At 44.3% G+C, this 26536-nt stretch overlaps 1 protein-coding gene across 2 annotated transcripts in view; it reads right to left on the bottom strand.

The window, feature by feature from the left end:
* OSBPL2 (oxysterol binding protein like 2) overlaps window positions 1–20965 on the bottom strand; it is a 104890-nt gene extending 83925 nt beyond the window's left edge. Inside the window, exon 1 of one of the 2 annotated variants that reach the window (XM_056844225.1) lies at window positions 20900–20965. Coding sequence is in view for 1 of the 2 variants with exons in the window: in XM_056844224.1 (XP_056700202.1) it covers window positions 3319–3355 (37 nt within the window). In the remaining variant the exon portion in view is untranslated. Of the gene's footprint in view, window positions 1–3318; window positions 3427–20899 lie in introns of those variants that run through there. The other variant, XM_056844224.1, reaches the window with a different exon arrangement.
* Window positions 20966–26536: the final 5571 nt, after the last annotated feature.

Genomic DNA, 26536 nt, shown 5'->3' with positions numbered 1-26536 from the left:
GCATGTTCAGGGCACAATTGCAAGCTCTAACTTGGGGGGGGGGGGCATAATATAACTCCAGTTCATTTGCTTCAACACTCCCTGTATTGCCATACTGACAGAGGATCCCTAGAGCAGTAATAGCTTAAATCAGATCAGATGTGGACTGAGATGTATCTCTGAGCACAGATGCTTTCTAGCTGGAATAGAATGCTTTCAAAGGGATACACATCCAAATACTCATTCTGAGAATGCATGGGAGGTGCACGGTACTGAAAACAAAGCAGCAAAGAGAGTTGACATCTGCACCTGGAAACGGAATAAGTGACAGATGTGCAAAAGCTTCCTTCTGCAAGCGAGTCTTTAGGCAGCCCATTCCAGGGGAGGGGGTGGATTCCAAATTGGTTAGGATCATGTAATCAGCAGGACGTTTGGGACTTTTAAAAAATGCTACTAAACCTAACACCAGGAAGAATAGTAAACAGCGGGAAACAAACACAAAGAAGGTACGAAATAGTCTGAGCCCAAGAAAGCCCCTTTTTACATTTCAAATTATTGCACATGAACATTCGACACTGCCCTAATCCAGTTGATTTCCCAGGTTCCTCTCAAATACATACCAGACAGACAGACGCATAACACTGACCTAAAACTGCATCTGTACACATCTAAAGGTGTGTGCCTGAAATTATGACAGCAGCAAATCTTAAATAATGGTTACCACAGCAGATGGATATCATTATTCAGTCTAAAGAATTACCAGAAGCAGGTGCATATGGCATATCAGAGGCACATGCTGCCTACTCAAACTCTGTAACCACACCAGACGTTTTTAGAAGACATTAATACACACCAAAACTTTTGGGCATCGATGCCGTCTGCCACCTCCTAAAACGTGCGGTCACTGAGGACCATGCAGGCAGTATAATCTAGGACAAAGAAGCCACCTAATAAGCAGCAACAAAAATAATGAAATTTAAACAGTGTCAGCTCCAACGATGCATGCAGAAAGTATGTCCTTGCTCTCTCTCTTTAGGGTGAGCACTTGAAAAATCATTCACGCCGTACACTGAAGTTTAACCATTACAATCCAAAGACACCGACAAGATGACAACAGGTTTTTCAGCTTTCGCCAGCTCTCTGCCTACGTAACGTACTTTTGTCCATGATCCCCTTTCTCAAAAGCAATCATAACAATGCTTGCATCTCCCAAAGCCAAGCAGAATGGTAGTTTCCAAAAAGTTCTCTTTCTACAGGTAATTTTATCTTTTGGTGCAACATACGCCTAAATATAAAATGACTGATCTGTTTTAGGGAAATTTGCAGAGGTGTGTCTGAGAGTTTCCATAATCACTTCCTTGTACAATAATTTATAAGCATCAGATATGATATCTTGCGAAGGGAGCTCTGACTCTCAAAAGCTCATGACTCAAAAATCTTGTTGGTCTCTAAGATGCTACTGGGCTCGAATCTTGTTCTCCTACTGCCAACTAACATGGCTATCCTCTGAAACGATCTTAAACGAAGGACTATAACTTCAGGAGCTTTTTACACGTATACGTTTATTTGCAGAAGTATCTTTGCAGAGAATGGTCAGCAACACTGGTGGGCAAGACAGAAACAATTGACAATTTCAAGTGCCACTATGTATGGCAGGCGCTGTCCACCACGTTTAAAGCCTATATTGTAAAAACATATTGGACAGATCAAAAACGTTTACAACCAATCAAGAATACAGTGTTCTGGCAGCAGCAACCAACCTGTTTCTAATCCACCAAACCAACACCTTTGGAATTTTTCTAGTGGTAAGCATGCAGCCTAAGGTCACTCCTCCTGACTAGAACAAGGCAGTAAGGATTATTCGACAGCAAGTCCCTAAATGCCCAATTCCACATCTTCCTGGCATTTCTACTTATTTCTGGAAATCACAGCTACCGGTTTTTCCAGTTCTTCCCTTTCCCTTTATCATAATACCGTTAACCCCTTATCTCAACACTAGAGTTACTTTTGATTTCTTGCTTTTATGAATCCCCACCCCTCATTTATATGGCTTCCAATATGATCCAGTTCGGTTTTCAAAGGAAGAAAATAAAACAGGAAAAAAGGGTCAACTAGAGCATATTTTGTTGTAATTAACGGTTGTGGGGAATATCTGTTCATCTTCAGGAACTGTAAAAGAGTGCACCCACCAGTATTCTTTATCATCTCACAACTAAATGCCATATGCCACAATACTAAGGAGTGTTTTGGTAAAGGCACTGCCAGACTAACACAGAAAAACATGTCCTATTATACTTGGTAGAGACTCATTGTTAAGAGCACACTATTATTTAAGAATGTGAACCCCTCCCACACAAATTTATAAATGGGGGAAGGCCCTTTGGCTAACAGACTAGAGAGATCAATGGCTGATAATATCAGAAACTTCTCTCTGGTGGCCCAGAGGTTTTGGAACCAGGTAGCCGAAAAAAGCAAAACAGAATGCCCGCCTTTTAATTTTTAGATAAACACATAAAGCATGCTGTGAAAAAGAACTTAACGTGTGATTTTGCTTGTACACATTTCATCATTAAATAGTTTGGATTACGAAACTCCTATTACAGCGAATAAAATGGGACACAACCTATTTACTCAACATACCAATGGAATGTAGACTATCGACTACAGCAAATTCACATACATCAATTTCTCCACATGTGCATGCAGGGAGCACACACATTAGGAAACCACTCCCACACTCAGAACCTCATACTCGTATACGATAAAATCAGACATGGAAACAAACGTCACATACTTTGCCCTACACGGAAGTGCTGTTTGAGCAGGAAATTAGTTGCGTTCAAAGAGAGATAGACAAACTTCACAAGGGTCAGAAAGAGCCGAAGAAATTCAGATCTTGACACCATCTCCTAGTCAGTTCAAAAACAGAAGGGATTCCCGCCCACAATAATACTTTCACATACATAAAAGCCACAGCTTCTTGGTAATGGCAGAAACGCCTATTAACGGAATTAATACCAATGAGTTATACGATAAATTAACAGAACTTTAATACATTACAAATTGTAAAAAAAATAATTAAAACAAACGCGTTTTGGTTCGCTGAAATGCATTTGGTTTAATGAGCTTTTATTTTTTACAATTCGTAATGTATTAAAGTTTTGTTAATTTATCGCTCATAACCCATTGGTATTCATCTAATAGGTTTTTTGTCAACGTTCTTGCTTAGCTGGTTTTTCTGGGTTCAAATATTTTTCTTCCCTTTGCTGTTTCGGAATGGCAGAAACGCAACATTCTGGTTTTTCCACACAGCCTCATTTTACATGGTCCCTTACTCACCTGTAACGGCATCATAGAATTCCTCTTCACTATTCATCCTTTTAAGTAGTAGGTTTTTTCCTCTGCCCAAGCAGGTTGCTTTCGTCTAATGCATAGCTGCTTGTGATGGAAAAAATATTTTTATGAAAAAAAGTCTTTCACCAATGATCTGTTTGGAGAGAAAAAATAATAATGTTTCTCATTTATGTACCTGGGACAATCATTTTAAAACCCACATTTTCCGTTTCCCATAAGCAAGTACTAAGCATATAATGACATTTCATATCGTCAAAAGAGGAGAAAAATTGTGTACTAAATAATTTTGAAGATGTACTGAGATTGCTCTTTCAATTTAAGATGCTTTGTAATTGCAGATAACATGACGGTCATCATAAAAGTACACAAACACACACAATGAAATTTGTTGCATTGGTGGCTCCAGAGATCTGCCTGAATATAACCCACAGAGGGCTGATGTTTAGCGAACTATTGTTCGGGGGGGGAGGGGAGCAGTTTGGAAATCCAGTTCCATCCTTCCAAATCTCCTCCTAAAGCACCCTGTAGCTCTCAGAACGCAACAGTCATTCAGTAAGTTCTGAAAAAGCTGCAACTGACTAATCCATACCCTTAACGTAACACGCTTCAGCACAGTCGCCCTTCCTTTTCCTCAGTGTTTGGTTTCTTGAACCGACACGAGGAATTTTACACACCCTCTTGTCTGTCTTCCTGAAAGGAAGCCAAGATTCGTCTGGCAAATGCCAAGTCCTTCTGCGTTTCATACAATATCTTCCAAAATGAGGAATCGAGCAAACTTCAGCAGACTACTGGCCTGTCAAAACAGAGGAATTTCTTTGAGCTTCCCTTGGCTTGTTTACGTTCCTTTAGCTGCCACTCCCATGTTTTTATAAAGGCTTTTCAGTAACTACCCCAGGTTATGAAACACATTCCTAGCTAAAGTTCTTACTTTAGAATTGGCAAAAGGGTAGATGCATTATTGGCAGATTTAAAACTCATTTTTAATCCAATTTTAATTATTGCCATCACTTGCAACAGTTTTAGTGCCTTCAAACATGCTTTCTCAAACATCATCGACTTATGCACCTAACTGTGGTAGAAAGTGCCATCAAGTCACAGCTGACTTATGTCTACCCAGTAGGGTTTTCAAGGCAAGAGGCATTCAGAGGTGGTTTGCCATTGCCTGCCTTCGTGTGGGTTGAAAGAGTTTGGAGAGAACTGTGACTGGCCCAAAGTCACCCAGCAGGCTTCATGTGGAGGAGTGAGGAACCGAACCAGTTTCTCCAGATTATAGTCCGCCGCTCTTAACCACTACACCACGCTGGCTTCCAAGCACAGAATCAGAGGTTACATTTTCCCTGGGGAGATTCCCATGTTAGGTGGAGAAGCATGCTCAGCACCCCAGGTTACTGCAGGGGTTGCTAGCTTCCTGGGATTTATATTAAAGATTTAACTTTTAATGTTGTAAGGAAGATCTCAGTCAAAAGTTTATAAATCTCCTTTTAACCTCAATATGTACTTTTTATGCCAAATAAAGGTGTGATTTGATTTGCATGCTCAGCACTTAGAATAGAATGAGAATCGTAGAGTTGGAAGGGACCACCAGGGTCATCTAGTCCAACCCCCTCCACAATGCAGGACATTTACAACTACCGTATATACTCAGGTATAAGCCGACCCGAGTATAAGCCGACCCCCCCCCCAATTTGAGACCAGAAAAGGGAATTTCTTATTGACCCGCATATAAGCCGAGGGTCAATAAGAAATTCCCTTTACTGGTAATGCTGCGCTCTAAAATGGCGGCCGCCATTTTAGAGCGCAGGGATGATCTCGCCCCTGCCCCAGGTCGCCCTCCCACCGGCCTCCCGGGCCCTCCTGACCCACCCCGACCCCAGTGTCATCCAAGGGGGGAGGGGGAAGAGCCCCTGAACCCCCTACTCACCAGGAGAGGCGGCGAATCGGCGGCAGCGGCCTGCAGGAGGCCCCTGCAGGCCGCTGCCGGTCAGAGGAAGCCTCACGGGCCCAGCGGCGATGGCGGCGGTGACGACGGTAAGTTCCCCCTTCCCTCCTCCCCCCTCTACCGTATTGACCCGCGTATAAGCCGAGTTCGGCTTTTTCAGCCCTTTTTTTGGGCTGAAAAACTCGGCTTATACGCGAGTATATACGGTACCTCCCCCACATACCCTCAGTGACCCCTACTCCAAGCCCAGAAGATGGCCAAGATGACCTCCCTCTCACGATCTGCCTGAAGTCATAGAATCATCATTGCTGACAGATGGCCATCCAGCCTCTGCTTAAAACCTCCAGGGAAGGAGAGTTTACCACCTGCAGCCACCAACAGGGTAAACAGGGTAAACCCCCTCCCCGGGCCATGCCAGGTCAGAAAAATGGCAACAGAGTGGAAGTCCAAGGCCCTCTCTTTGAATGCCACAGTCCTGATCCGAATTGGACCTGTGCCCAGCTGTACTTCAGAACACGTCTCTCCACCCAGCCTGGAGACATTTCTGCGAAAGACAGAACCTGCAGCCCTAAGGCCTCTGCAAACCTGTTTGGGTTTCTCTCTCGCACACACCACAGAGACTCAAAGTAAAATACAAAACAGGAGACGGACAGGTGCATCAGAATCAAGGGGCAAGTTAAGGTCAGGACAGAGTAGGGTTATATAAAACGGGGAAAACGGAGATGAATTAAAAAAAAAAAAAACAGAGGGTTGCTTGATAAGCGTGGAAGCCGTCACCAGCATTGACAAGCAGCAACTCAAAGCAAACCGGCCACTCTTGCGGACTCACACCTGGACGAGGATTGTCTTCAGAGTTTCCTCTCAGCTGTTTCTGGGGGACAGCAGAAGCCCAAGAACAGCATGGGGGGGTATTTGGGGCTGTAGCAGAAGGGGGAATCAGCAAAATGGTGGCAAATATCATCTGTTGGCCTTCCTATGCTCCCCCCTCCTGTTATATTATTAATGTCAACTAAGGGGGAACCTGCTGCGAATATCCGGTAACACGAGTAGTGTTTAGCGCCATCTGTAGTTTTATCGTTTTTAAGTTTTAAATTGGGATTTTATTGTTTTAAATTTAGATTTTGTGGTTAATTTTCTTATTGGCCAGGGAGGGTGGGTTATAAATCACCAAAAAAAAAAAAAATTATGCCCCCTGCAGAAATCCTCCTTTGGATCCAAACCATGGAACATTGAAAGCAGCTGAGATGCAATGAAATAAGAAAGGGAGAATCTACCGCTTCAAGTTCCTGACAGCACAAAGAATGGCTTAGGAGGAGATTCTGAAGGGTGAAAGTAGATTCCCATGATTCCTCACAGGCCCTCAACTTGTGATACAATAGATGCACATACAGAGCACATGTATACCGTAGGAGGTGTGGGTGAGCCCTTGGCTTGGAGGCAACGTCCACAGATAGGATGATGGGAAGAACTCAAAGCCTCAAATCTCTCAGTGGGGATTGACAGGTGAGTCTGAAAGCTGCCGAAGTAATCAATATTCTTTCTATGCAAAATTTGGCACGGCATCATTCAGAATGTGTGGACTGTAGCAGGCTTGCAAGAGGAGCGTTGAATTAATCTAACATTTGTATGACTAACAGCTCATTACTGAGCTGGGAGGCCGAAAGTCTTTAGGAGGCGGGCAAGGGCCCCCGTTGACATCCAGGCCAGGTGTGCTGGCGCCAGGGCTGCTTGCGCCACCCTGACTGGCATAGGTGCCAGCGTTGGACCACTCATGCTGACCTCCATGTGCTGCCGTGGCAGCGCAGCCCTGGGACGCCAGCGCAGCCTCCTGCCAGCATCCTGACAGTGCACCTCCATCGTCCCAGGTGCGCTGTCATCACAGGGGCATTCCTGGGGCGTTCCAGGGGCAGAGCTGCCTTTAGGCTGCTTCCTAACCTCCCTTTAGGCCAGGAATGCCCCCTTTGCCCCTTTGAGTCAACAGCTCAGCCCTCCCCCTCAGGAACGGGCTGCCCAAAGCCAGCTTTGCTTTGCAGTGATAATTCTGTAAGCATTAACAGATAAGCAGGCAAGATTTTCAGAGCTTGCCTACTAATGTGCTCCATTTGATGTAGGGCTCAACACAGCCTCCTGACATGAGCTGTGAAAGCCATGCCTCCTAAGCAAACAGGAGAGCAAAAAATTAGTTACCAAAGCATTTGAAATTATCCCTCAAATGACAGCTGGTCACATAATCCAAAAGGAGTAATTTGTTTATTTTAGCTCATCAGAACAGGGACAGAAACCATTTGCAAACTAAGTGGAACATGCAACTGCTAAGCAATTGCAATCTATGTCGCGTGTTTCTCTTCCGGTAACAAACAGCAGCTCTGGGAAACAGATCTCAAGCAACTGAAATGGCACAGGAGAAAGGGTTTAACCCCCTTGTCTCAGCACCAATGCAATTCCACCACCACCTGCCAGTGGAAAACATGCTAAGTATCTATCCCATTTCTTGGAACTGCTTTTCACAATTTAAATTCTCTTCTCAGCAACAGTTAGGAGACAGAACACAGCAACATAAAATATGCAACAGTTTAAAAGTAATCCTGATCCGGAATCTGAACCTAATTTGAGAAAGAAATCTAGGAGAAAAAAGTTAGAAAAGTATAGGCACATTAATCTTACAGTCCTTCACATACACAAGAACTTGGGAAAAATAATTTTTTTGTTATTGCTTTGTAATGTATTTACCAAACTTGTCTGTCCTCTTTGAATAACCCTGAAGTTTTAAGAGTGTGATAAAACTAAACTGGTTGACCAAGATGTTATAAATACCAAGATGCACTAGAGCTTTTGAGCAGTAAAAATATCAATTTTGCAATAAAGACTCTTAAGCTAGCTGCAACAGCATAATGAAACAATTGAATCTGTGCTGTTGTAAGTTGGGTGGCTCTTCATCCCTGAACAAAGAACATCTCTTCAAAAATAGTTTCAGCCAGGTACTAACTGGGCTTGAGGACACAAGTCAGAGCATAAACACAATGCTTAGTAAAAGTCTAGCTGCTGAGAAAATAGCAACTCTCAGACCTTGTGGAAAAAGAGCTGAGAAAGGCTTGGTCTAGGGACTGCCAAGGAACACAAGAACACATGGAGCTGCCTTATACTGAATCAGACCCTCGGTCAATCAAAGTCAGTATCGTCTACTCAGACCGGCAGCGGCTCTACAGGGTCTCAGGCAGAGGTCTTTCACATCACCTACCTGCCTAGTCCCTTTAACTGAAGATGCCGGGGATTGAACCTGGGACCTTCTGCATGGCAAGTAGATGCTCTACCACTGAGTCACAGCCCCTTCCTGAAGGAAGGAAGACCATTCAAAGAGATAGCCAGAAGATGTAAAGTGACAAGAGGCCAAATGTTTACAGAATTATAGATACTGTGATCTCTGAACTTTTGACTATAAGACAGTGGGCAGATGAACAAGGACAGCCCTGAGAAGCTCCCAAGAGCATCTTCCTACAACAGAATGGAATTAACCTTTGTTCTCCTGCTAAAGGTAGGAGGTCTAAACAACTTTCCATGGTTACTTTACTGTGGCATGAGACCACTCTTAGTCCACTGACGTAACAGAAGAATCGCATTTGATATTAGGTTTGCAGAGCAGTGCCACTTTAGTAAGCAGACCTATGAAACCAACTTTACTCAAGGCTAATTCTCAAGTAAATTTTGCATCATGGTTGCCGCTTCCACCTAGACAGGTCTTACGCCATGACAGTAAAGTTTCAAAGATGCTACATAAGATGGGCAGATGACAATTACCACTCCATGTAATCAGCAATCCCTAATGAAGTGTGATGCTAGTCAGAAAGTTGGGTTGCCAGGCCAAGCGAGAAGATTGGGAGTGAGGTATGTGGGCGCAATGTCGGCAACATCCCTGCGATACTTCTGGGGAAAACCCAGAAGTGACATGGGGCAGCTCTAGGAATAATCGAAAACTTGATGGTTTTCCAGCAATTCCTAGAGTGACACACCGTCACTTCCAGTTTTTTTTTCTGGAAGTGACATAGGGACACAGCTGTTAAACGTCCCTCTGCCACTGACCCAAGAGGCGTCGGGCAACAGAACCTGGGGCCGGGAGATCCCTCACCCTAACTGGGGGACTGGCAAGCTTATTAGAAAGTAATCATGAGCTGGATTCAGATTAAACTGGCAACTTCTGTCGTCCCACAGTAGACGACCGCATGTTGATCCTTCGAGTCCCCTCCCCCCTTCCACACACACACAAAAACCCCATAGCAGCATTTTGTGGCAATCGGTGAGGTGCAGTGGGGGAAAGTTCCATTCCATTAACAGAAAATTTAGTCTGGATCCTACACCATATTATCTACTATCCCACCTGGTTTTCCCATTTCAGACGTTGCTGGGGGTGGGGGGGAGAGATTCCACCATACTGCAAAAGTAAATTAGTAGCCAACCCTAGCAGAAAAGGGTCATAAGAGGTAAGATTAAAGTTGGTGTTCGAAGAACCAAGAACTAGAGCAGAGATAGAGATGTGAAGGCCTGGGGGGGGGGGGAAGAGATCAGAAATCTTTCTGTCACCTGTACCTGGAAGAATATTTTCAATTTGCCCATTGGTAAAACTGGAAATTTGGTGCATCGTTGGAGGGAAAATGAAGAAAGCTGGACAGGAAGCTGGACAATGAAGAAAGCTGACAGGAAGAAAGCAGATTCCTTTGAAATGTGGCATTGGAAGAGAATGTTACAGATACCGTGGACCACCAAAAAAAACAAATAAGCGGGTTCTAGATCAAATCAAGCCTGAATGGTCCCTAGAAGCTAAAATGACTCAACTGAGGATATCGTACTTTGGTCACATTATGAGAAGACAAGAGTCACAGGAAAACACAGTAATGCTAGGAAAAGTTGAGGGCAGCAGGAAAAGAGGAAGACCCAACATGAGGTGGATTGACTCAATAAAGGAAGCCACAGCCCTCAGTTTGCAAGACCTGAGCACAGCAGTTAAAGGATAGGAAGTTTTGGAAGACACTGATTCACAGGGTCGCCATGCATTGGAAGCAACTTGATGGAACTTAACACACACACACAAATATCCCACTATGCTGCGTGCATGAATATGTCTCCTAATGTCTTTATTTCTAGTTGCTAATTCAGACTGTGCAAGCTTGTGCATGAATTCGATAAATATAGACTTATCTACACACCTTTCAAAACAAACACCGGCCTATCAACCGACTGCTTGCCTTCTTATTCACTAAATTCCACGAGAACAAATGCATATTTACAGTGCTGGTCACTCCTATCGGTCAGCAGAAATGAAAGGACCTGAGTCAAGTCTGTTGGCTGGGCTACCTGTTAACTTTCGAGCTCAATTGAAGATGCTGGCTTACAACCAAAAGAGCCCTAAATGGCAAAGTCCTGCATAATTTAGGGAGCATCTCTCCCTACACAAGTACTCCCAACTGTCAATGATCGTTTAAGTCTCCCTTGCTTCAGATACCATCCATCTATCTCATGAAAATTCACTATGGTTTATAGCAGTGGTTCCCAAAGTGGGCAGTACCACCCCCTGGGGGGCAGTGGGATTACCTAGGGGGACACTAAGAGGCAAGGGGATAGCAGGGAGGCGCTAGAGGTGGGCCCCTTCAACTGTGTTGTTCACTAATTTACAAGAGATCAAGCTATGGCACCAACGCTGGCAAATTTGGTGGAAACTGTCAGAATTTTTTTCTAGACTTTGAAGAGCTGGTACCACTAGCTCAAGTTCATCAGTTTTGTTGAATAAATTTCAACTAAAAAGTTTTAATTTGATTTTGAATAGATGTGCAATTAATTGTTTTGAAATGTTATTGATATTATCGTCTTTAGTGAGTCATGCAAACCCCTATTTGGAATAATGTATTTTATAGGGTAGGGGGCACTGGGGTTGAGTTTGTGGAACGAAGGGGGCAGTTGCCTGAAAAGTTTGGGGACCACTGGTTTATAGCATGGACCCCACTGTACCAGCTCTGGTAGTGGAAAGTGCCATCAAATCGCAGCAAACTTACAGTGACTCAGCAGGGTTTTCGAGGGAACCTAAACTGGGGTTACTTGTGGCACTCAGCAAAAAAACAGCCAAGCATTTTTTATATCAAGGCCCATCATCTCAACCACTAAAGATCTGAAAAAGTAAATCTCTATGGAGCCGGTTTCGATAGGGTAGCCATGTTGATTTGTCATAGCAAAGTAAAACAGAAATCAATAAATATATGTGGGTTGCCATCGCCTGCCTCTGTGTAGCTACCCTGGACTTGCTTGGTAGTCTCCCATCCAATTACTAACCAGGGCCGACGCTCCTTGGCTTCCGAGATCTGATGAGATCTGGCTAGCCTGGGCCACCCAGTACCAGCACTACTTCTGCAGAATTCCTGACAGCAGACCAGGCAATCATGATAAGAGTGTGGAATTATATATTATCCTTATATTGTAAACCTTTAATAAAAACATAAGAAATGCCATGCTGGATCAGACCCATCAAGTCCAGCAGTCTGTTAACCCACTGGCCAACCAGGTGCTTCTAGGAAGCCCACAAACGAAGACGACTGCAGCATTGTCCTGCCTATGTTCCAAAGCACCTAATATAATCGGCATGCTCTTCTGATACTGTAGAGAATAGGTATGCATCATGACTAGGCTCCATTTTGACTAGTAGCCATGAATAACCCTCTCCTCCATGAACATATCCACTCCCCTCTTAAAGCCTTCCGAGTTGGCAGCCATCACCACCTCTTGGGGCAGGGAGTTCCATAATTTAACGCTGCATTGTGTGAAGATGGAGCAAATGTGGCTCAACGTTCTCCATCGAAGAACAGCAGCAGATAAAGTTTTGTTTAAGCATTTTACCCACTGGGAACCTAAACTGAAATTATGTGTCCCCGTGCCACTCAAAGAAACAATAGCCAAGCATTTCTTCATCATATCAAGGTCCAACATCTAAAAATCTAAGAAAGTAAAAACTCTATGAAGCTGATTTCAAAAGGGTAGCCCTGTAGGTCTGCATCAGATGTGTTTGTGGTGTGTGGTTCAGTAAAGCTTCTGCTGGAATAAACTTGGTTAGTCTATGACAGTGGTGGCGAACCTATGGCACGTGTGCCAGAGGGGGAACGCAGAGCCCTCTCTGTGGGCACGCGAGCCGTCACCCCAGCACATCTAGAGAGTTGCAAATCCAAGGCAAAACCTCCCGTGCATTTTGGCCATTTGGTCCCTCCCCACGCCTCCCCACGCCTGCCGGCCTCGCTAAAACCCTGCGGGATCCGCCTGGGCCTGCCTCCCGCCTTCCTTTCCTCCCTGCTTCCCGGAGCCTCTCGATGGGCCTCCAAGCGGATCCGGAGCAGCAGCAGGCGGCGGCGGGGCGGGCATGGAGTGGCGAAGCCGGGGACTGCTGCTGCCGCTGCTGCTGGCCACCCTGGCTGACGCGCAGTACAAGAAGTACAGCTTCTGCGGCTTCCCAGGGGCCGAGCTGCTGCCATTGCAGCACGCCTACATGCTGGAGCAGTACGAGGGAGAGGACTGGAAGGAGAGCATCCACGGCCTGGAGGCCAGCCTGCACCTCCAATGCCTGCTGGACGACAGCAAGGCACACTGCCACCCGGAGTGCACCGGTGGCAGCGGCGAGGCACCGGGAGACCCCTGGCTCAGGGAGCCGGCCTTTGGAGAGCCGGGCCCCAGCACTGCGTTGGACGAGGGGCTGGCTGAGCTGGAGCTCTTCGGGCACGTCCTGAGGTGTGCCTCCTGTCTGTGGTGCTGCAAGTTGTGGCCTGCCCGTCTTCTAGCTCCGCTTCCCGTCGGCCGAGACCCTGCGCGACTTCCAGCAACGCACCCCCTACCTGTACCTGAACTATGCGCGCTATAAGGTGAGGGGCGCGCCCCCCGGAGACCGTCCAGCTGTGCGATCCTGTGCAGAGTGACTCCGCAAGCATGTGATGAAGTGGCAATGTTAATGTATGAGTTGTTTTTTCTAAACTAAAATCTCAGTATTCAAGTTAAATTGCCGTGTTGGCACTTTGCGATAAATAAGTGGGTTTTGGGTTGCAGTTTGGGCACTCAGTCTCTAAAAGATTTGCCATCACTGGTCTATGGAGTCGAGGCTATAAATTTTGCGGGATGTGCCAACTGCCAAGTTCAGTAAACCTAAAACGGACGAAATTAAGAGCCAATGTTTTGGTCAGCGGTCCAGCCTCCACTGTCTCTCAATGCCGCCTCAAAAAATACTTGGTCTGATTCTGTAACAAAGCCACTAAATTCACCGTCTGGCAAGCTCCACGGAGGCAAAGGTTAAACAAGGCAAATCAACACAACTGCAGGCTATAGCATAAAGCCTGCATTTCTACCCACACAAGGAACTATCAAAACACATGCATTCAACAGGCCTTCCACACAGAATATTGGAACCAACACATTATGAAGTCTCACTTGCCATTTTTAACACCTTGAAAGTCAAAGTTCCTTGTAGGGACTTTCTCCATGATTTCAGAACAGTGCTTTAACTTGTTAGATATATGTTCTCCTGGCTACTTACACCATTCCCTTGCTTTCCTGCACCTATGCTTCAATTAAAAATTCATGGCTGCCATAGCATTCCCTCAGCTATTGCTCATGCAACTATGAGCACAGACAGAAGTCTAGACAAAATTCACCCGTTTAGCAGCAACAGAGTGCAAACCGTTTTGGCTCTTCACAAAAATATGTATTGTACATGGGGTTTCAAAGGCTGCATCTTTGCTTAGTAGGTGGTCATTATTTTTGTTACCCGAGACCCAGCCTCTCCTCCGGCATCCAAAGAGAATGAGCTAATCTCTCATCAAGCTATACTTTTGGAAGAAGTCAGAACCAAGCACAAGACTCTCTATTTTGTACCGGGCATCCGAAGATTAAAAGCAGTACTAGGGACCTTAAAGAATGCACAGCGCAAGAGATCAGTCCCTGAACGTCACCCAAACATTATTTCATTTTATTTAGACGTCTTTATCCCATCAACCAGCACTTTCAAGTTGATGCCCTTGCCAAAGGACTCTGGGAATGGAGGCGTTTGTTTCTCCAGTTTCCTACTAAGTGGGAAAGCTTCCATTTCACCTCCTGCAACTGTGAGAGCTCAGGAGAAGGAGGTTTCTCATTTCACAGGAGTCACAAAAACAAATTCCTCCTACTCAAGTCTTTTGCAGTGCACATGAACTGGAATGGGACGCCTTGGCAAAATAACATTTTAAAATATGGTCTCTCGCTCTATGCTGGTCATCAAAGGAAATAGTAATTCCCAGATTCAACTTTATGGTTGATACTGGTGGTCTATTTTAAGGAGTCCTGACTTTGTACGTGCGTCAATTTTCACTTTTTCCAAAGAGCAATTTATCCAGAAAGATATATCTATGTTAAAGTAAGCTTGTTCTCAGGAAGTGATATACCCTATTCAAAAGATAAAACTAACTTGAAACTCATGGAAAGGTGATGCAAAAGCAGAGATACCTCAACCGGTGCAGGACTTCTCAAGCATCAAATTGTTCCCTAGCAGGTGTTCGTTGCTAAATGGTGGACTCTGATCTGGAGAACCGGGTTTGATTCCCCTCTCCTCCACATGAGCAGCAGAGGATAATCTGGTGAATGGGATTTGTTTCCTCACTCATACACATGAAGCCAGCTGGGTGACCTTGAGCTAGTCACACTCTCTCAGCCCCACCTAACTCACAGGGTGTCTGTTGTGGGGAGGGGAAGGAAAGGTGATTGTAAGCCGGTTTGGTCCTTCCTTAAGTGGTAGAGAAAGTCGGCATATAAAAGCCTTCTCCTCCTCCATAAGGCCCCAGTCTTAAAGACACTTAACTTGAAATCAATGCTCAGTGAACTCTTTGAACAAAGATCCTTAGGATCAAAGTATTAAGTGTTCCAATTCAATGGGACCTCACATGACCTTTGGCCACCAATTTTCCTCAATGTTATTGTGGGGTGGGTGTGGTAAGAGAGATGCCTTATATAGGAACCCCTCAGGCTTCCTTATAGAAGGAAGACTCCTCATTTAGAACCCTACATTCAGTTCAATCTTTTCAACAGAGGCAAGATATAATATACTTAAGAGTTCATTTTTCCATGCATTAATAGCATTCTTTGAACCTGGAACAACATGCAACAAGACTGGCACATCCCATCTAACCTACAACTTGCAAAAGGGGCACCATTAAATTTCCTGTAAGCCATCCCTCTTCCCTTGCTTTCCTGCTACAGCCATCTTTCCCCATATCAACTGATCAATACAATGCAAACAAGTCCAAGGTGAAATTAAAGCTATTTATGTTAATAGGTCACTGTGGTGTGGTGGTTAAGGTGTTGGACCAGGATCTGGGAAATCCAGGTTCGAATCCCCACTCTGCCATGGAAACGTGCTGGGTGACCTTGGGCCAGTCACACATTCTCAGCCTTGGCCCTCGCAAGTATCTGGCTAGGAGACCTCCAAGGAACACCAGGGGTGTCAGACAGAGGCAGGCAATGGCAAACCAACCCTGAACATCTCTTGCCTTGAAAACCCTGTGACTTGATGGCAAAAATATATATGTTAATAAGTCAACCCAAAAAGACTGTTAGGGTCAGCCGAGCTCCATCACTGTTCTTATCTTCCTGGAAAGACCTCATTAGTTGGTCACACAACCCCTCTTTCAGCCCTAAAAGACCTCAAAACTGCACCATGGGCAGGTTCTGGCAAGCACCCATACAAGGGAGAATGGGCTCATTCATCTTTGCTAGAGCAATTTGTAGAGTAGGAATAACCATTTTTCAGAATTGTTGATCAACAAATGCTCAAGCTAGTATTAGAGTAGTTTTTTATTTTTGTACCAAGCAACCCACCAACAAGAACTTTACTTTGGACCAAAGAGTTCCAACTTGCCTCTCTGCAAACAAAAAAGAAGGGGAGAGAGAGAGAACACCAGTAACACCATCAGTATGGATAATCTGAACAGAATCTAACTTGTCAAGAAGGGTTGCTTTAGAAAAATGACTGAGTAAATGTGTACTGCCCTTTGTCCAAGAAAGTCAGAGGTAGAAATTTCCTTCTGTAGTTTAAGCTATATTGAACTATCATTGAAAGGGCACGACCCAGCCTGAAGTAAGAGAACTAAGAACCGGCATATAATCCAGAAGAAGAACGCTTAGGTGTTGTCCTCATATATTGGGAGTGGTGAAGAATGAATTGCTTTTTACACATTTTATTGTTAATATTGCACAAAGACAAAAGAGTAAACAGACATACAAGTTGTTAGAATCTGGTATTTTAACTGCTTTTCAACATCATAAAATCCAATGGAAATATGATGAAAATCAATACCTGGAAGAGCCTGGAAGCCAGCAAAAAAAAGAAAGCAGCCAAGGAAAAGAGCTAACTAAGGCCATTTATGCAGGGATGTTTCCCTCACGGTTACCCAGCCAACTGCTCCGGCACTTTGTTTTGATTACATGTGCCTTTCCCGACCAGCAGAGATCGCCTTGCTCTCCCTGTGTGTTTCTGCGTGTTTTGCCTGCATTTCCAGATTCTTGCTAAAACAGCATCCGGAAAACATGGGCAAAACACAAGGAAACACGCAGGGAAAGTGAGGCAACCTCTGGCAGTCGGGAAAGGCACGCATAACCAAAACAAAGCAACGGAGCAGTCGCCGGGGTGACAGTAAGGGAAACAGCCCTGCATAAATGGCCTAAATTTTCTGTTAAAAATGCTACTAAGCATTCAATTGTAACACTTTTTTAAAAAATTACCAGCATGTTGTGGTCTACTACTGTTCTAGAAATATCCGTCTTCCTACTTTTTCCCACCTCCAGTGCCAACCAGCAAACCTGAACCTCAGATACTCAAAACCTGCCCTCTATGCTTTCCAAGTTTTGAGGGCATTGCAGGGATTTTTTGCAGGATTTTGAAAAATGCTGCATCCAGTCTCCTATTTATAGAATAAAATTTCCATCCATTCCATCAAGGAATAGCTTAAAACAAGTGAAGTTACTGCCAAGACTGCGTATTTCAGTAGTTTTTAAGCCACTTCTCTCTTAAACTTCAGCTATAGCTCTACCTGAACAGTATGTAAGACGACAAGTCCATGAAACATTGATGAACAGCAGCTCTTTGAAATCAATTTTCAAACAACTCTCAGGGCGGGGGTGAGGATTTGCTTAGCGAAAGAAAGTCTAAAGAGTAAAAGGTAGGAGTGCAAGAGCTCATCCACCAAACTTAAGCATTAGGTAGATGTTTCACAGCATATTTTAGGGTAGCAGTACTGCCGTACAAGACTTCCTCCTCCACCCAGGAGAATCTCATCCCCCTTCCAATGTCTCCTTTTTAGATTCCAATTTGGAGCTTGTCTTTTAACCCTGTGTATCACACTCACTTGTCCGGAGAGCTATATACAGAACTACTATTACTACACATAGATTATGCATGCTGTGCCTTATTATGCATAGATCAACATTGATTTACTTAATTTGTAGTCCGCCTTTCTCACTGAGATTCAAGGCAGATCAGATTTGAATCCTGCTACTTCTCACGATGACTGCATTTAGAGGAAAGGACGGGGGAATAAGTTCAGAGTTCGTTGCTACTACTTAAAGGTAAAGCACCGGGTCATTCCTGACCCATGGGGTGATGTCACATCCCGATGTTTACTAGGCAGACTGTTTACAGGGTGGTTTTTCATTGCTTTCCCCAGTCATCTACACCTTGGACAATTTAGGGGGAGGGACAGCAGTTCAGTGGAAGATCATCTGCTTGGCATGCAGAAAGTCCCAGGTTCAATCTCCGACATCTCCAGTTAAAGGACCAGATAGTGGGTGATTGAAAGATCTCAGCTTGATACCCTGGAGAGCCACTGCCAACCTGAGTAGACACTACTGACTTAGATGGACCGATGGTCTGATTCAATATAAGGCAGCTTCCTGTGCTCATCTCTGATCTCCGGCCCCTCAAGAGCTCTTATCCAGCCCGCGAGCCAGCCGAGGTGGCCACCCCCACTCTTGATCTGAGCTGGTGAGGCATGGCCCGGCCCGACCAAGGGACATTTATGTCATATTCGGCCCTTGTAACAATTGAGTTCGACACCCCTGCTGTACAGTTTTCAAGGCAAGAGATGAACAAAAGTGGTTTGCCATTGCCTGCCTCCACATAGTGACCCTGGACTTCCTGGGTGGTCCTCCCATCTAATACTAACCAGGATCAACCCTGCTTAGCTTGTGAGATTGGGCTACTCTGGGCCATCCAGGCCAGGGCAAGTATGTGTAAGTACTTGCACTTAATTATTTTTAAAGAGACTGACCATCCTCCTGGTTGCACTTTTTAAAAATTAAGGCAACTTTTAACAGATCAAATAAACGCTGCACACCAAGCTTGTACTTACCCTGAAGGCTCCAAGTACAAAATATTTTCATTTACCTTTGAAGATTTCCGACAGAAGCACCAGGGAAGAAAGTGAACGTATTCCTAAACCAAGCCTTTTCGTTCATACCTCTCACATTACAAAACACAACTGAATTATTTACTAGGCAATTGATCGTTTAAATTAGTCTGGCAAGTCCAGTTGTCTCAATGGCATGACAGTGCATATTTCTGACCATGGAGAAAGGATTTCAGAAGTTCCCCCTTGTTCTGGAAAGTAAAAAAATTTGCTGGCGAATCTGACATGTTCTAAGACAGCCACGCATCATAAAATATACCCTTTCCACATTAATTTCTGGACAATTCAACATGGCCACATCTTTGTGATCCCCCTACCTCAGAGGAACTTGCTATGAGTCCATCAGACCACTGTATACTTTTATAGAATCATAGAGTTGGAAGGGAACACCAGGGTCATCTAGTCCAACCCCCTGCACAATGCAGGAAATTTACAACTACCTCCCCCACACACTTCCAGCGACATAAGAACACAAGAAAAGCCCTGCTGGATCAGACCAAGGCCCATCAAGTCCAGCAGTCTGTTCACACAGTGGCCAACCAGGGGCCTCCAGGAAGCCCCCAAACAAGACGACTGCAGCAGCACTGTCCTGCCTGTATTCCACAGCACCTAAGATAACAGGCATGTTCCTCTGACCCCTACTCCATGCCCAGAAGATGGCCAAGATGCCCTCCCTCTCATGATCTGCCTAAGGTCATAGAATCAGCATTGCTGACAGATGGCCATCTAGCCTCTGCTTAAAAACCTCCAGGGAAGGAGCACTTACCACCTCCCAAGGAAGCCTGTTCCACTGAGGAACTGCTCTAACTGTTAGAAAGTTCTCCCTCTCATCATCTGCCTAAGGTCTTAGAATCAGCATTGCTGACAGATGGCCAATGCCATCTATCCTCTGCTTAAAGAAGGAGAGTTCACCACCTCCCGAGGAACCCTGTTCCACTGAGGAACCCTGTTCCACTGAGGAACCGCTCAAACTGTTAGAAAATTCTTCCTGATGTCTAGATGGAAACTCTTTTGATTTATTTTTCACCCATTGGTTCTGGTCCGACCTTCTGGGGCAACAGAAAACAACTCGGCACCATCCTCTATATGTCAGCCCTGCAAGTACGTGAAGCTGGTTATCATATCCCCTCTCAGTCTTCTCCTCTTCAGGCTAATCATACCCAGCTCCTTCAACCTTTCCTCATAGGACTTGGTCTCCAGACCCCTCAACATCTTTGTTGCCCTCCTCTGGACATGTTCCAGCTTGTCTACATCTTTCTTCAATTGTGGTGCCCAAAACTGAACACAATACTCTAGGTGAGGTCTAACCAGAGCAGAGTAAAGTGATACCATCACTTCACGTGATCTGGACACTTTTGTTGAGGTTTATTTCACAGTACCTACATGAGGGATTTGTTTTGTTTTAGTTACAGCACAGAATATGCCCCCAGGAGATATACTGTTCTAAGTTTCAGAAGTCTGACATTCAACATTTCCACATCATGATTAATTTTAAAACTACGATTAATTAAAATTAATCCCTAACCGTTACAGTTCAGATTGCTTTTCAAGCACTGAGATTTAGAAAAGAGGAATATTCTCAATACTATGCAAGCCCCCCACCAGCATTATCTCCTTCATTTATGAGAGGCATACACGCCTAGGGTCAGTGATCAAATCGGCAGTTAATAAAATGTTAAGATACTTATTACTGTGTAATCCCACTTCCATCAAGAAGGCAATCATCCTCAGCCACTGAAACTATAAGTTAAACAGGCCAATGTATCATTAGCTTGGAAAGCTCCCCCACCCCAGAACTCACCACGACCCCAAATCCACAACCAAATTCCTTTGGTAATTAATAACCTCTCCTGGTTGTGTGAACACCGCTGGAAACAATTGCTTTCACTTCTTTTGCAAAGCCTATACAATGTTTTGATCATATAAATAGTCTCTTGTGCTCCGAAGCAAATATAGTAACAGGTTTCCTCCTACTGACCAAAAAAAGCTGCTCTTTAATAAGAATCACTAAGATGCCCAAATACCGTTCCACTAAAGCACTTAACTGCCAAAAAGAAACTCGACCAGGTGAGAACAGGACGCACAAGGACAGGCAGTTCTGTACAAGCTCTCGCATACAGAAAACGCTGGTCAAAAAACAAAAATCAACAGGCTAGCTCATACAAGGCCACAATCTTACCTGTCCAATTGAATTTAATGGCAACACTGATTACACCATGTATTTGCAGACAGTCCACAGAGCTGATTTACAGCATCTAATCAGCCTGAACTTGGCCTAAAACGAAAACAAAAAGAGCAGTTTTAAATTGGTTTTAGAGATAGCACTTCTTTTACTTCGACGAGCCGAATATTCTCCAAATAGGATGTTGGACGTGGAAGTGGTGAGGGCAATTGGTGAATTGCTAAAACTGTGCTCGGAGGCCATGCTTCTAGGTAAGATGTTTCCAATGAGCTCCAATTGTGAATGAGAAAACAATCACTGAAGTGTTTGAATCCATCTCACAGATACTTCAGTTTCTTACTTCTGGAATAAATCCAGTGGATGCTTGCACAGTCCCAATCACACCCTCAATGCATACTTTCCGTAGATCTGCCCAGTTCTGGAATGGACATACGTGCTTATGGAACCTCCACAACTATATTTTCTTGACCACAGGAGGCTCAACGGAGCAAGCTTTTCTAACCCACTTTTTTTTATATAGTGCAAAGTTATGGAAATAGTTATTTATTTAAAATATTTATATACCCACCTTTTTCTTGAGCATTTCAGGATGAAAGACCCATGTATAACCTAAGGTTATACACGGCTAATTGAGAAAATAATTTCATGCACATGAACGTGCCAGAAAACGCAATTTGCTCTAGTTTAGTATTTTAATACAATTAATTATGACTCAGCTTTAAAAATGCAGCTGAGAGTAAAACCATATGACACATTCTCTGTGACAATGGTGATAAATGTTGCAGTTAGCCAAGCTGAGAGCTTTGCCCAAGAATCTTACTAGACTTGGTTTGAAATGCAGAAGAAGAATTGGTTTTTATATGCCAACTTTCTCTGCCACTTAAGGGAGAATCAAACCCACTTACTATCACCTTCCCTTCCTCTCCCCACAACAGACACCCTGTGAGGTAGATGTAGCTGAGAGAGCGTGACTGGCCCAAGGTCACCCAGCTGGCTTCATGTGTAGGAATGGGGAAACAAATCTAGTTCACCAGATTAGCCTCCGCCACTCATGTGGAGGAGTGGGGAATCAAACCCAGTTCTCCAGATCAGAGTCCACCGCTCCAACCACTGCTCTTAACAACTACACCACGCTGGCTTGGTTGGATGGAGGCAAGGAAAAATACTCAAGAGTCATTCCTTTTAAGGATTACACATTAAAGATGATGTCCCATTATGTAAACCTCCAAATAACATTTATAATCAGATTCATGCTTATTGCAGGGTGTGTGGTTTGTTTATTTTGTGTTGTTGTTTTTTGCATTCTGGACATATACACTCCCCATACCATAACTATATATTCAAATTTTTCGATGAGCTCTATCAACAAATATAAAAAACTTACTAGTTCTCTCGCTGTTTGCACAAAGACAATCCTGACAACTAAAATACACCCAATGTCTTAAAATCTTAATATATAAACGGAAGAAATTCCCAAATAGGTTTCTTTGCTGTGCTGTAAATATAAGTTCTACAAATCTGCAAGTTAACTTTAAAAAAAACTTAAGGGAATGTTAGACTGCTTTAAAGTTCAGCATATTAATTTCATGATGGGTTGGGGTAACCTCAGATGACCCTCTAATATCAACTGAAGAATCAGAAGAGAATGCTGATCTGGAGGGACTTCCACTAACAAGGTTTTTTATGTAACTGGAATGTTCAAGGGCAGATTGCCATAAATTTCAGCCTGATCCACATGCCAACAAAGACAGACCCTGAGCTAATCTGTCTGAAGCAAGAAAAGGTCATGCCTGAATGGTCTTCCTCTGGAATTGCCCTTTACTATAGCAAAGCAGCTATTTAAGCGCAGAGATAAAGTAACCTTGGCATTGTCTTTAGACAGTGGAACAGGGCATTGCTAGTTATATGCTGGTTTGCAATTCTGGCTAATTTTAAATATATTTACTGCAAAAAAGCCACAGTTATGAAAACCATGTATGGAATAACCCCGGCAAATATTTATACCAAACCCAGGGTTCTTACAACATAAAGTAAGATTGAAAGCCTCTTTTATTTTAAAAATTGTCACCCCAGCTTGTGTTTACCCTTCAGATCCTTTCTAGGATGAATCCATTCATCACATTTGTTTCTTGCCCTTCTTCCAAGAAGATCAGCAGGCAATGCCCCTTTGTTCCCATAACAGTTCTGTGAAGCAACAATAGGCTGAAAGACTGAAAGATGGCAAAGTAATCCTGGTCTTCCTTGATGGTCTCCCAATCAGGGACAACCCTGCTTAGCTTCCAAGATATAATGAGTTTGGGCTAGCCTGGGCCACCCAGGTCAGGTTAACCCCCACCCCCAATATTAACTAATGTCACCATTTCTCAAAATTTAATACTCCTTGCCAATTCAATAGATCTTCCACACCTTCTGCCCAAGAATAACTGGGGTATATTGGCCTGACATTTCTATCCTCTTTTTCTTTTCTTCTCCACCAACCTAACCACTTCCAACTTCAGCATGAGAGAACTGGGCCCAAATCATTCAGAGATTCTACTCTTCCCTGAAACTTTTTTTAGTGAGATTATGACCCACACATCAAGAGAACATTTGTGGAACTATTAGCAATAAAACAAGCAAAAACTTCCCCCTTTCCTTCAGTGTTACTACTCTGAAGATGCCTGCCACAGTTGCTGGCGAAACGTCAGGAAAGAAAATTCCAAGACCACAGTTACACAGCCCGGTTAACCTACAAGAACCAATTCCCCCTTTCCCTCAGTTCACCCTCCAGTTGGCAGAAACAATATTTCTTTTCTCTAACCTCAAATGTGGCTTTGTAAACAGATCACAGAAGTTATGTAAACACAGGAATAATTGTGTGCGTGTGTGTAAAGTGCCGTCAAGTCGCACCCGATTCATGGCGACCCCTTATGGGGTTTTCAACGCAAGAGACTAACAGAGGTGGTTTGCCAGTGCCTTCCTCTGCACAGCAACCCTAGTGCTCCTTGGTGGTCTCCCATCCAAATACTAACCTGGGCTGACCCTGCTTAGCTTCGGAGATCTGACGAGATCAGGCTAGCCTGGGTCATCCATGTCAGGGCACAGGAACACTTACTACCCCAAAAAAACAGTTAGACTCAAGTCCGGTAGTACCTTAGAGACCAACAAGATTTTCAGGGTGTAAGCTTTCTAGAGTCAAAGCTCCCTTCATCAGAAATCTATTCCTACTAGTGTCTGACGAAGGTAGCTTTGACTCTCCAAAGCTTATGCCCCCGAAAATTTTGTTTTCGGTGCTACTGGACTTGAATCTTCCAACTTCAGCATTAGATGACTGGGCCCAAATCATTCACCGCAGATCAACATGGCTCCCCTCTGAAACACCCTCCAAAAAGTTTTTCTCCAGCCTCATGACACTTCTGCCGTATTAAGGATGGCAGATGTTACAATAGCTCTTTTTTACATTTCATCATCTGACTGACTCTGAGGTTACTGCATCAGAGGCACAGCTTCCCTGAAATTTTCTCGGGGGAGTTGAGTCTGTCTCTGCAACTCAGACTCTAAAAACTAAATGCTATATTAAATGCACCAACCACAGTTGTTTTGTCACACATGAGCCCCAGGGAGGGGCTGTGGCTCAGTTTGCAGAGCCTCTGCTTGGCATGAGGAAGGTCCCAGGTTCAATCCCCAGCATCACCAGTTAAAGGAACTAGGCAAGCAGGTGATGTGAAAGACCTCTGCCTGAGACCCTGGAGAGCTGCTGCCGGTCTGAGTAGACAATTCTGACTTTGATGGACCAAGGGTCTGGTTCAGTATAAGGCAGCTTATACTGCTTTATACTGTTCATGTGTGTTCACATAAAGTGTTCATGATAAAAACCTGAAGGTTTTTAAGCAGAGGCTAGATGGCCATCTGTCAGCAATGCTGATTCTATGACCTTGATCATGAGCGGGAGGGCACCTTGGCCATCTTCTGGTGGTCCCTTCAAACTCTATGATTCTATGTGTGTTCACAGAAAGCTGGAGATGGTCATTCTGATTTTACTTTATTTTGACAAGCTAGAGTCAGGTTCTACAGATCTCCAGGAACTTATTATGCCAATAAAGGTATTTGTACTTGTAGTTAAAAAGCCCCGTGGCGCAGAGTGGTAAGCTGCAGTAATGCAGTCCAAAGCTCTGCTGACGACCTGAGTTCAATCCCGACGGAAGCTGGTTTCAGGTAGCCGGTTCAAGGTTGACTCAGCCTTCCATCCTTCCGAGGTCTCTGGGATTTTCCCAGTCCTAGTCACTGGCCAGTTCTCCTTTCCACTCAAAATGCAGCGCCTTATTCTGAAATCACTAGAAACCCAAGGTTCTCAACCAACATTAATCCCAACTAGATGGCATTAGTGTGGAATGTCACAGAACAAGCCCTTGAGAATAGCCTTAAAAGGGCTGATGCACTGATGTTCTTGCAAAGATAAGAAAGACAAATTACTATTGCACACGATCAAAATCCCTGAAACAAAGCCAAGATTTCCATAGTGGGGGAGGTAGTCTACATTGATGAAAGGGAGAAATCAAGCAACATGGGGAAAGTAGATATCAGAGAATCTACATCGAGGAAAAACCAACCACCTGCCCAGCACATTTGCATGTCCTTAATTAAATTCTGGCTCTTAGGTTGAGTAATTACATAATTCTCCCTGTGCCCCCAACCTCCCATGCCACACACCCCAAGGCAGTGGAGCGCAAGCAAGCTGAAGATAGAAGGGTGTACATGAGCCAGGCGTGAAAATGTGATGCACTAAAACACAATTTTATGTTCACAACTGACATTCATTGATGAGCTACTAGAACCTAGAGGGTACCAAAAGAGAAAGGTAATCACTGTTTTTGCGCTCCTTTAACAGATGGACACACCGGCAATTTAGAAATCAAAAGAGTTTCCATCTAGACATCAGAAAATTCTTCCTAACGGCTAGAGTGGTTCCTCAGGAGGTGGTAAGCTCTCCTTCCCTGGAGGTTTTTAAGAAGAGGTTAGATGGCCATCTGACAGCAATGCTGATTCTATGACCTTAGGCAGATCATGAGAGGGAGGGCATCTTGGCCATCTTCTGGGCATGGAGTAGGGTTCACTGGGGGTGTGGTGGTGGGGAGGTAGCTGTGAATTTCCTGTATTGTGCAGGGGATTGGACTAGATGACCCTGGTGGTCCCTTCCAACTCTATGATTCTATGAAAGAGCTATGCTTCAGAGCATTATATGAAGGCTCAAGACACATACCAACCCTTCCATAATTATCTGTACTGCATTAAAGTAACTGCTTTCTTCCCTCATGAAATGTCCACTTTAGACAAGTGGATGGGGGAGGGGGGAGACACCTTAGGTGGAAGGAAGTGAGGAAACAAAAAGGGCCATTCACTGCCCTGACTTGGATGGCCCAGCCTAGCCTGATCTCGTCAGATCTCGGAAACTAATCAGGGTCTACCTTGGTTAGTGCTTGGAGGGGAGACCACCAAGGAATACTGGGGTCACTGTGCAGAGGAAGGCAATGGCAAACCACCTCTGAACGTCTCTTGCCATGAAAACTCTATGGAGTTGCTGTAAGCGGATCGCGACTTGACGGCGCTTTCTACCGCATCAGTCCCTTGCAGTAGCATAGGCCCTATGAATGGGGA

Source organism: Euleptes europaea, chromosome 2 (genome assembly GCF_029931775.1).
Source record: "Euleptes europaea isolate rEulEur1 chromosome 2, rEulEur1.hap1, whole genome shotgun sequence".
NCBI classification, from domain to species: domain Eukaryota; kingdom Metazoa; phylum Chordata; class Lepidosauria; order Squamata; family Sphaerodactylidae; genus Euleptes; species Euleptes europaea.
Note: the sequence above shows the minus strand (reverse complement) of the source record. Positions and strands in the feature narration are given on the sequence as shown.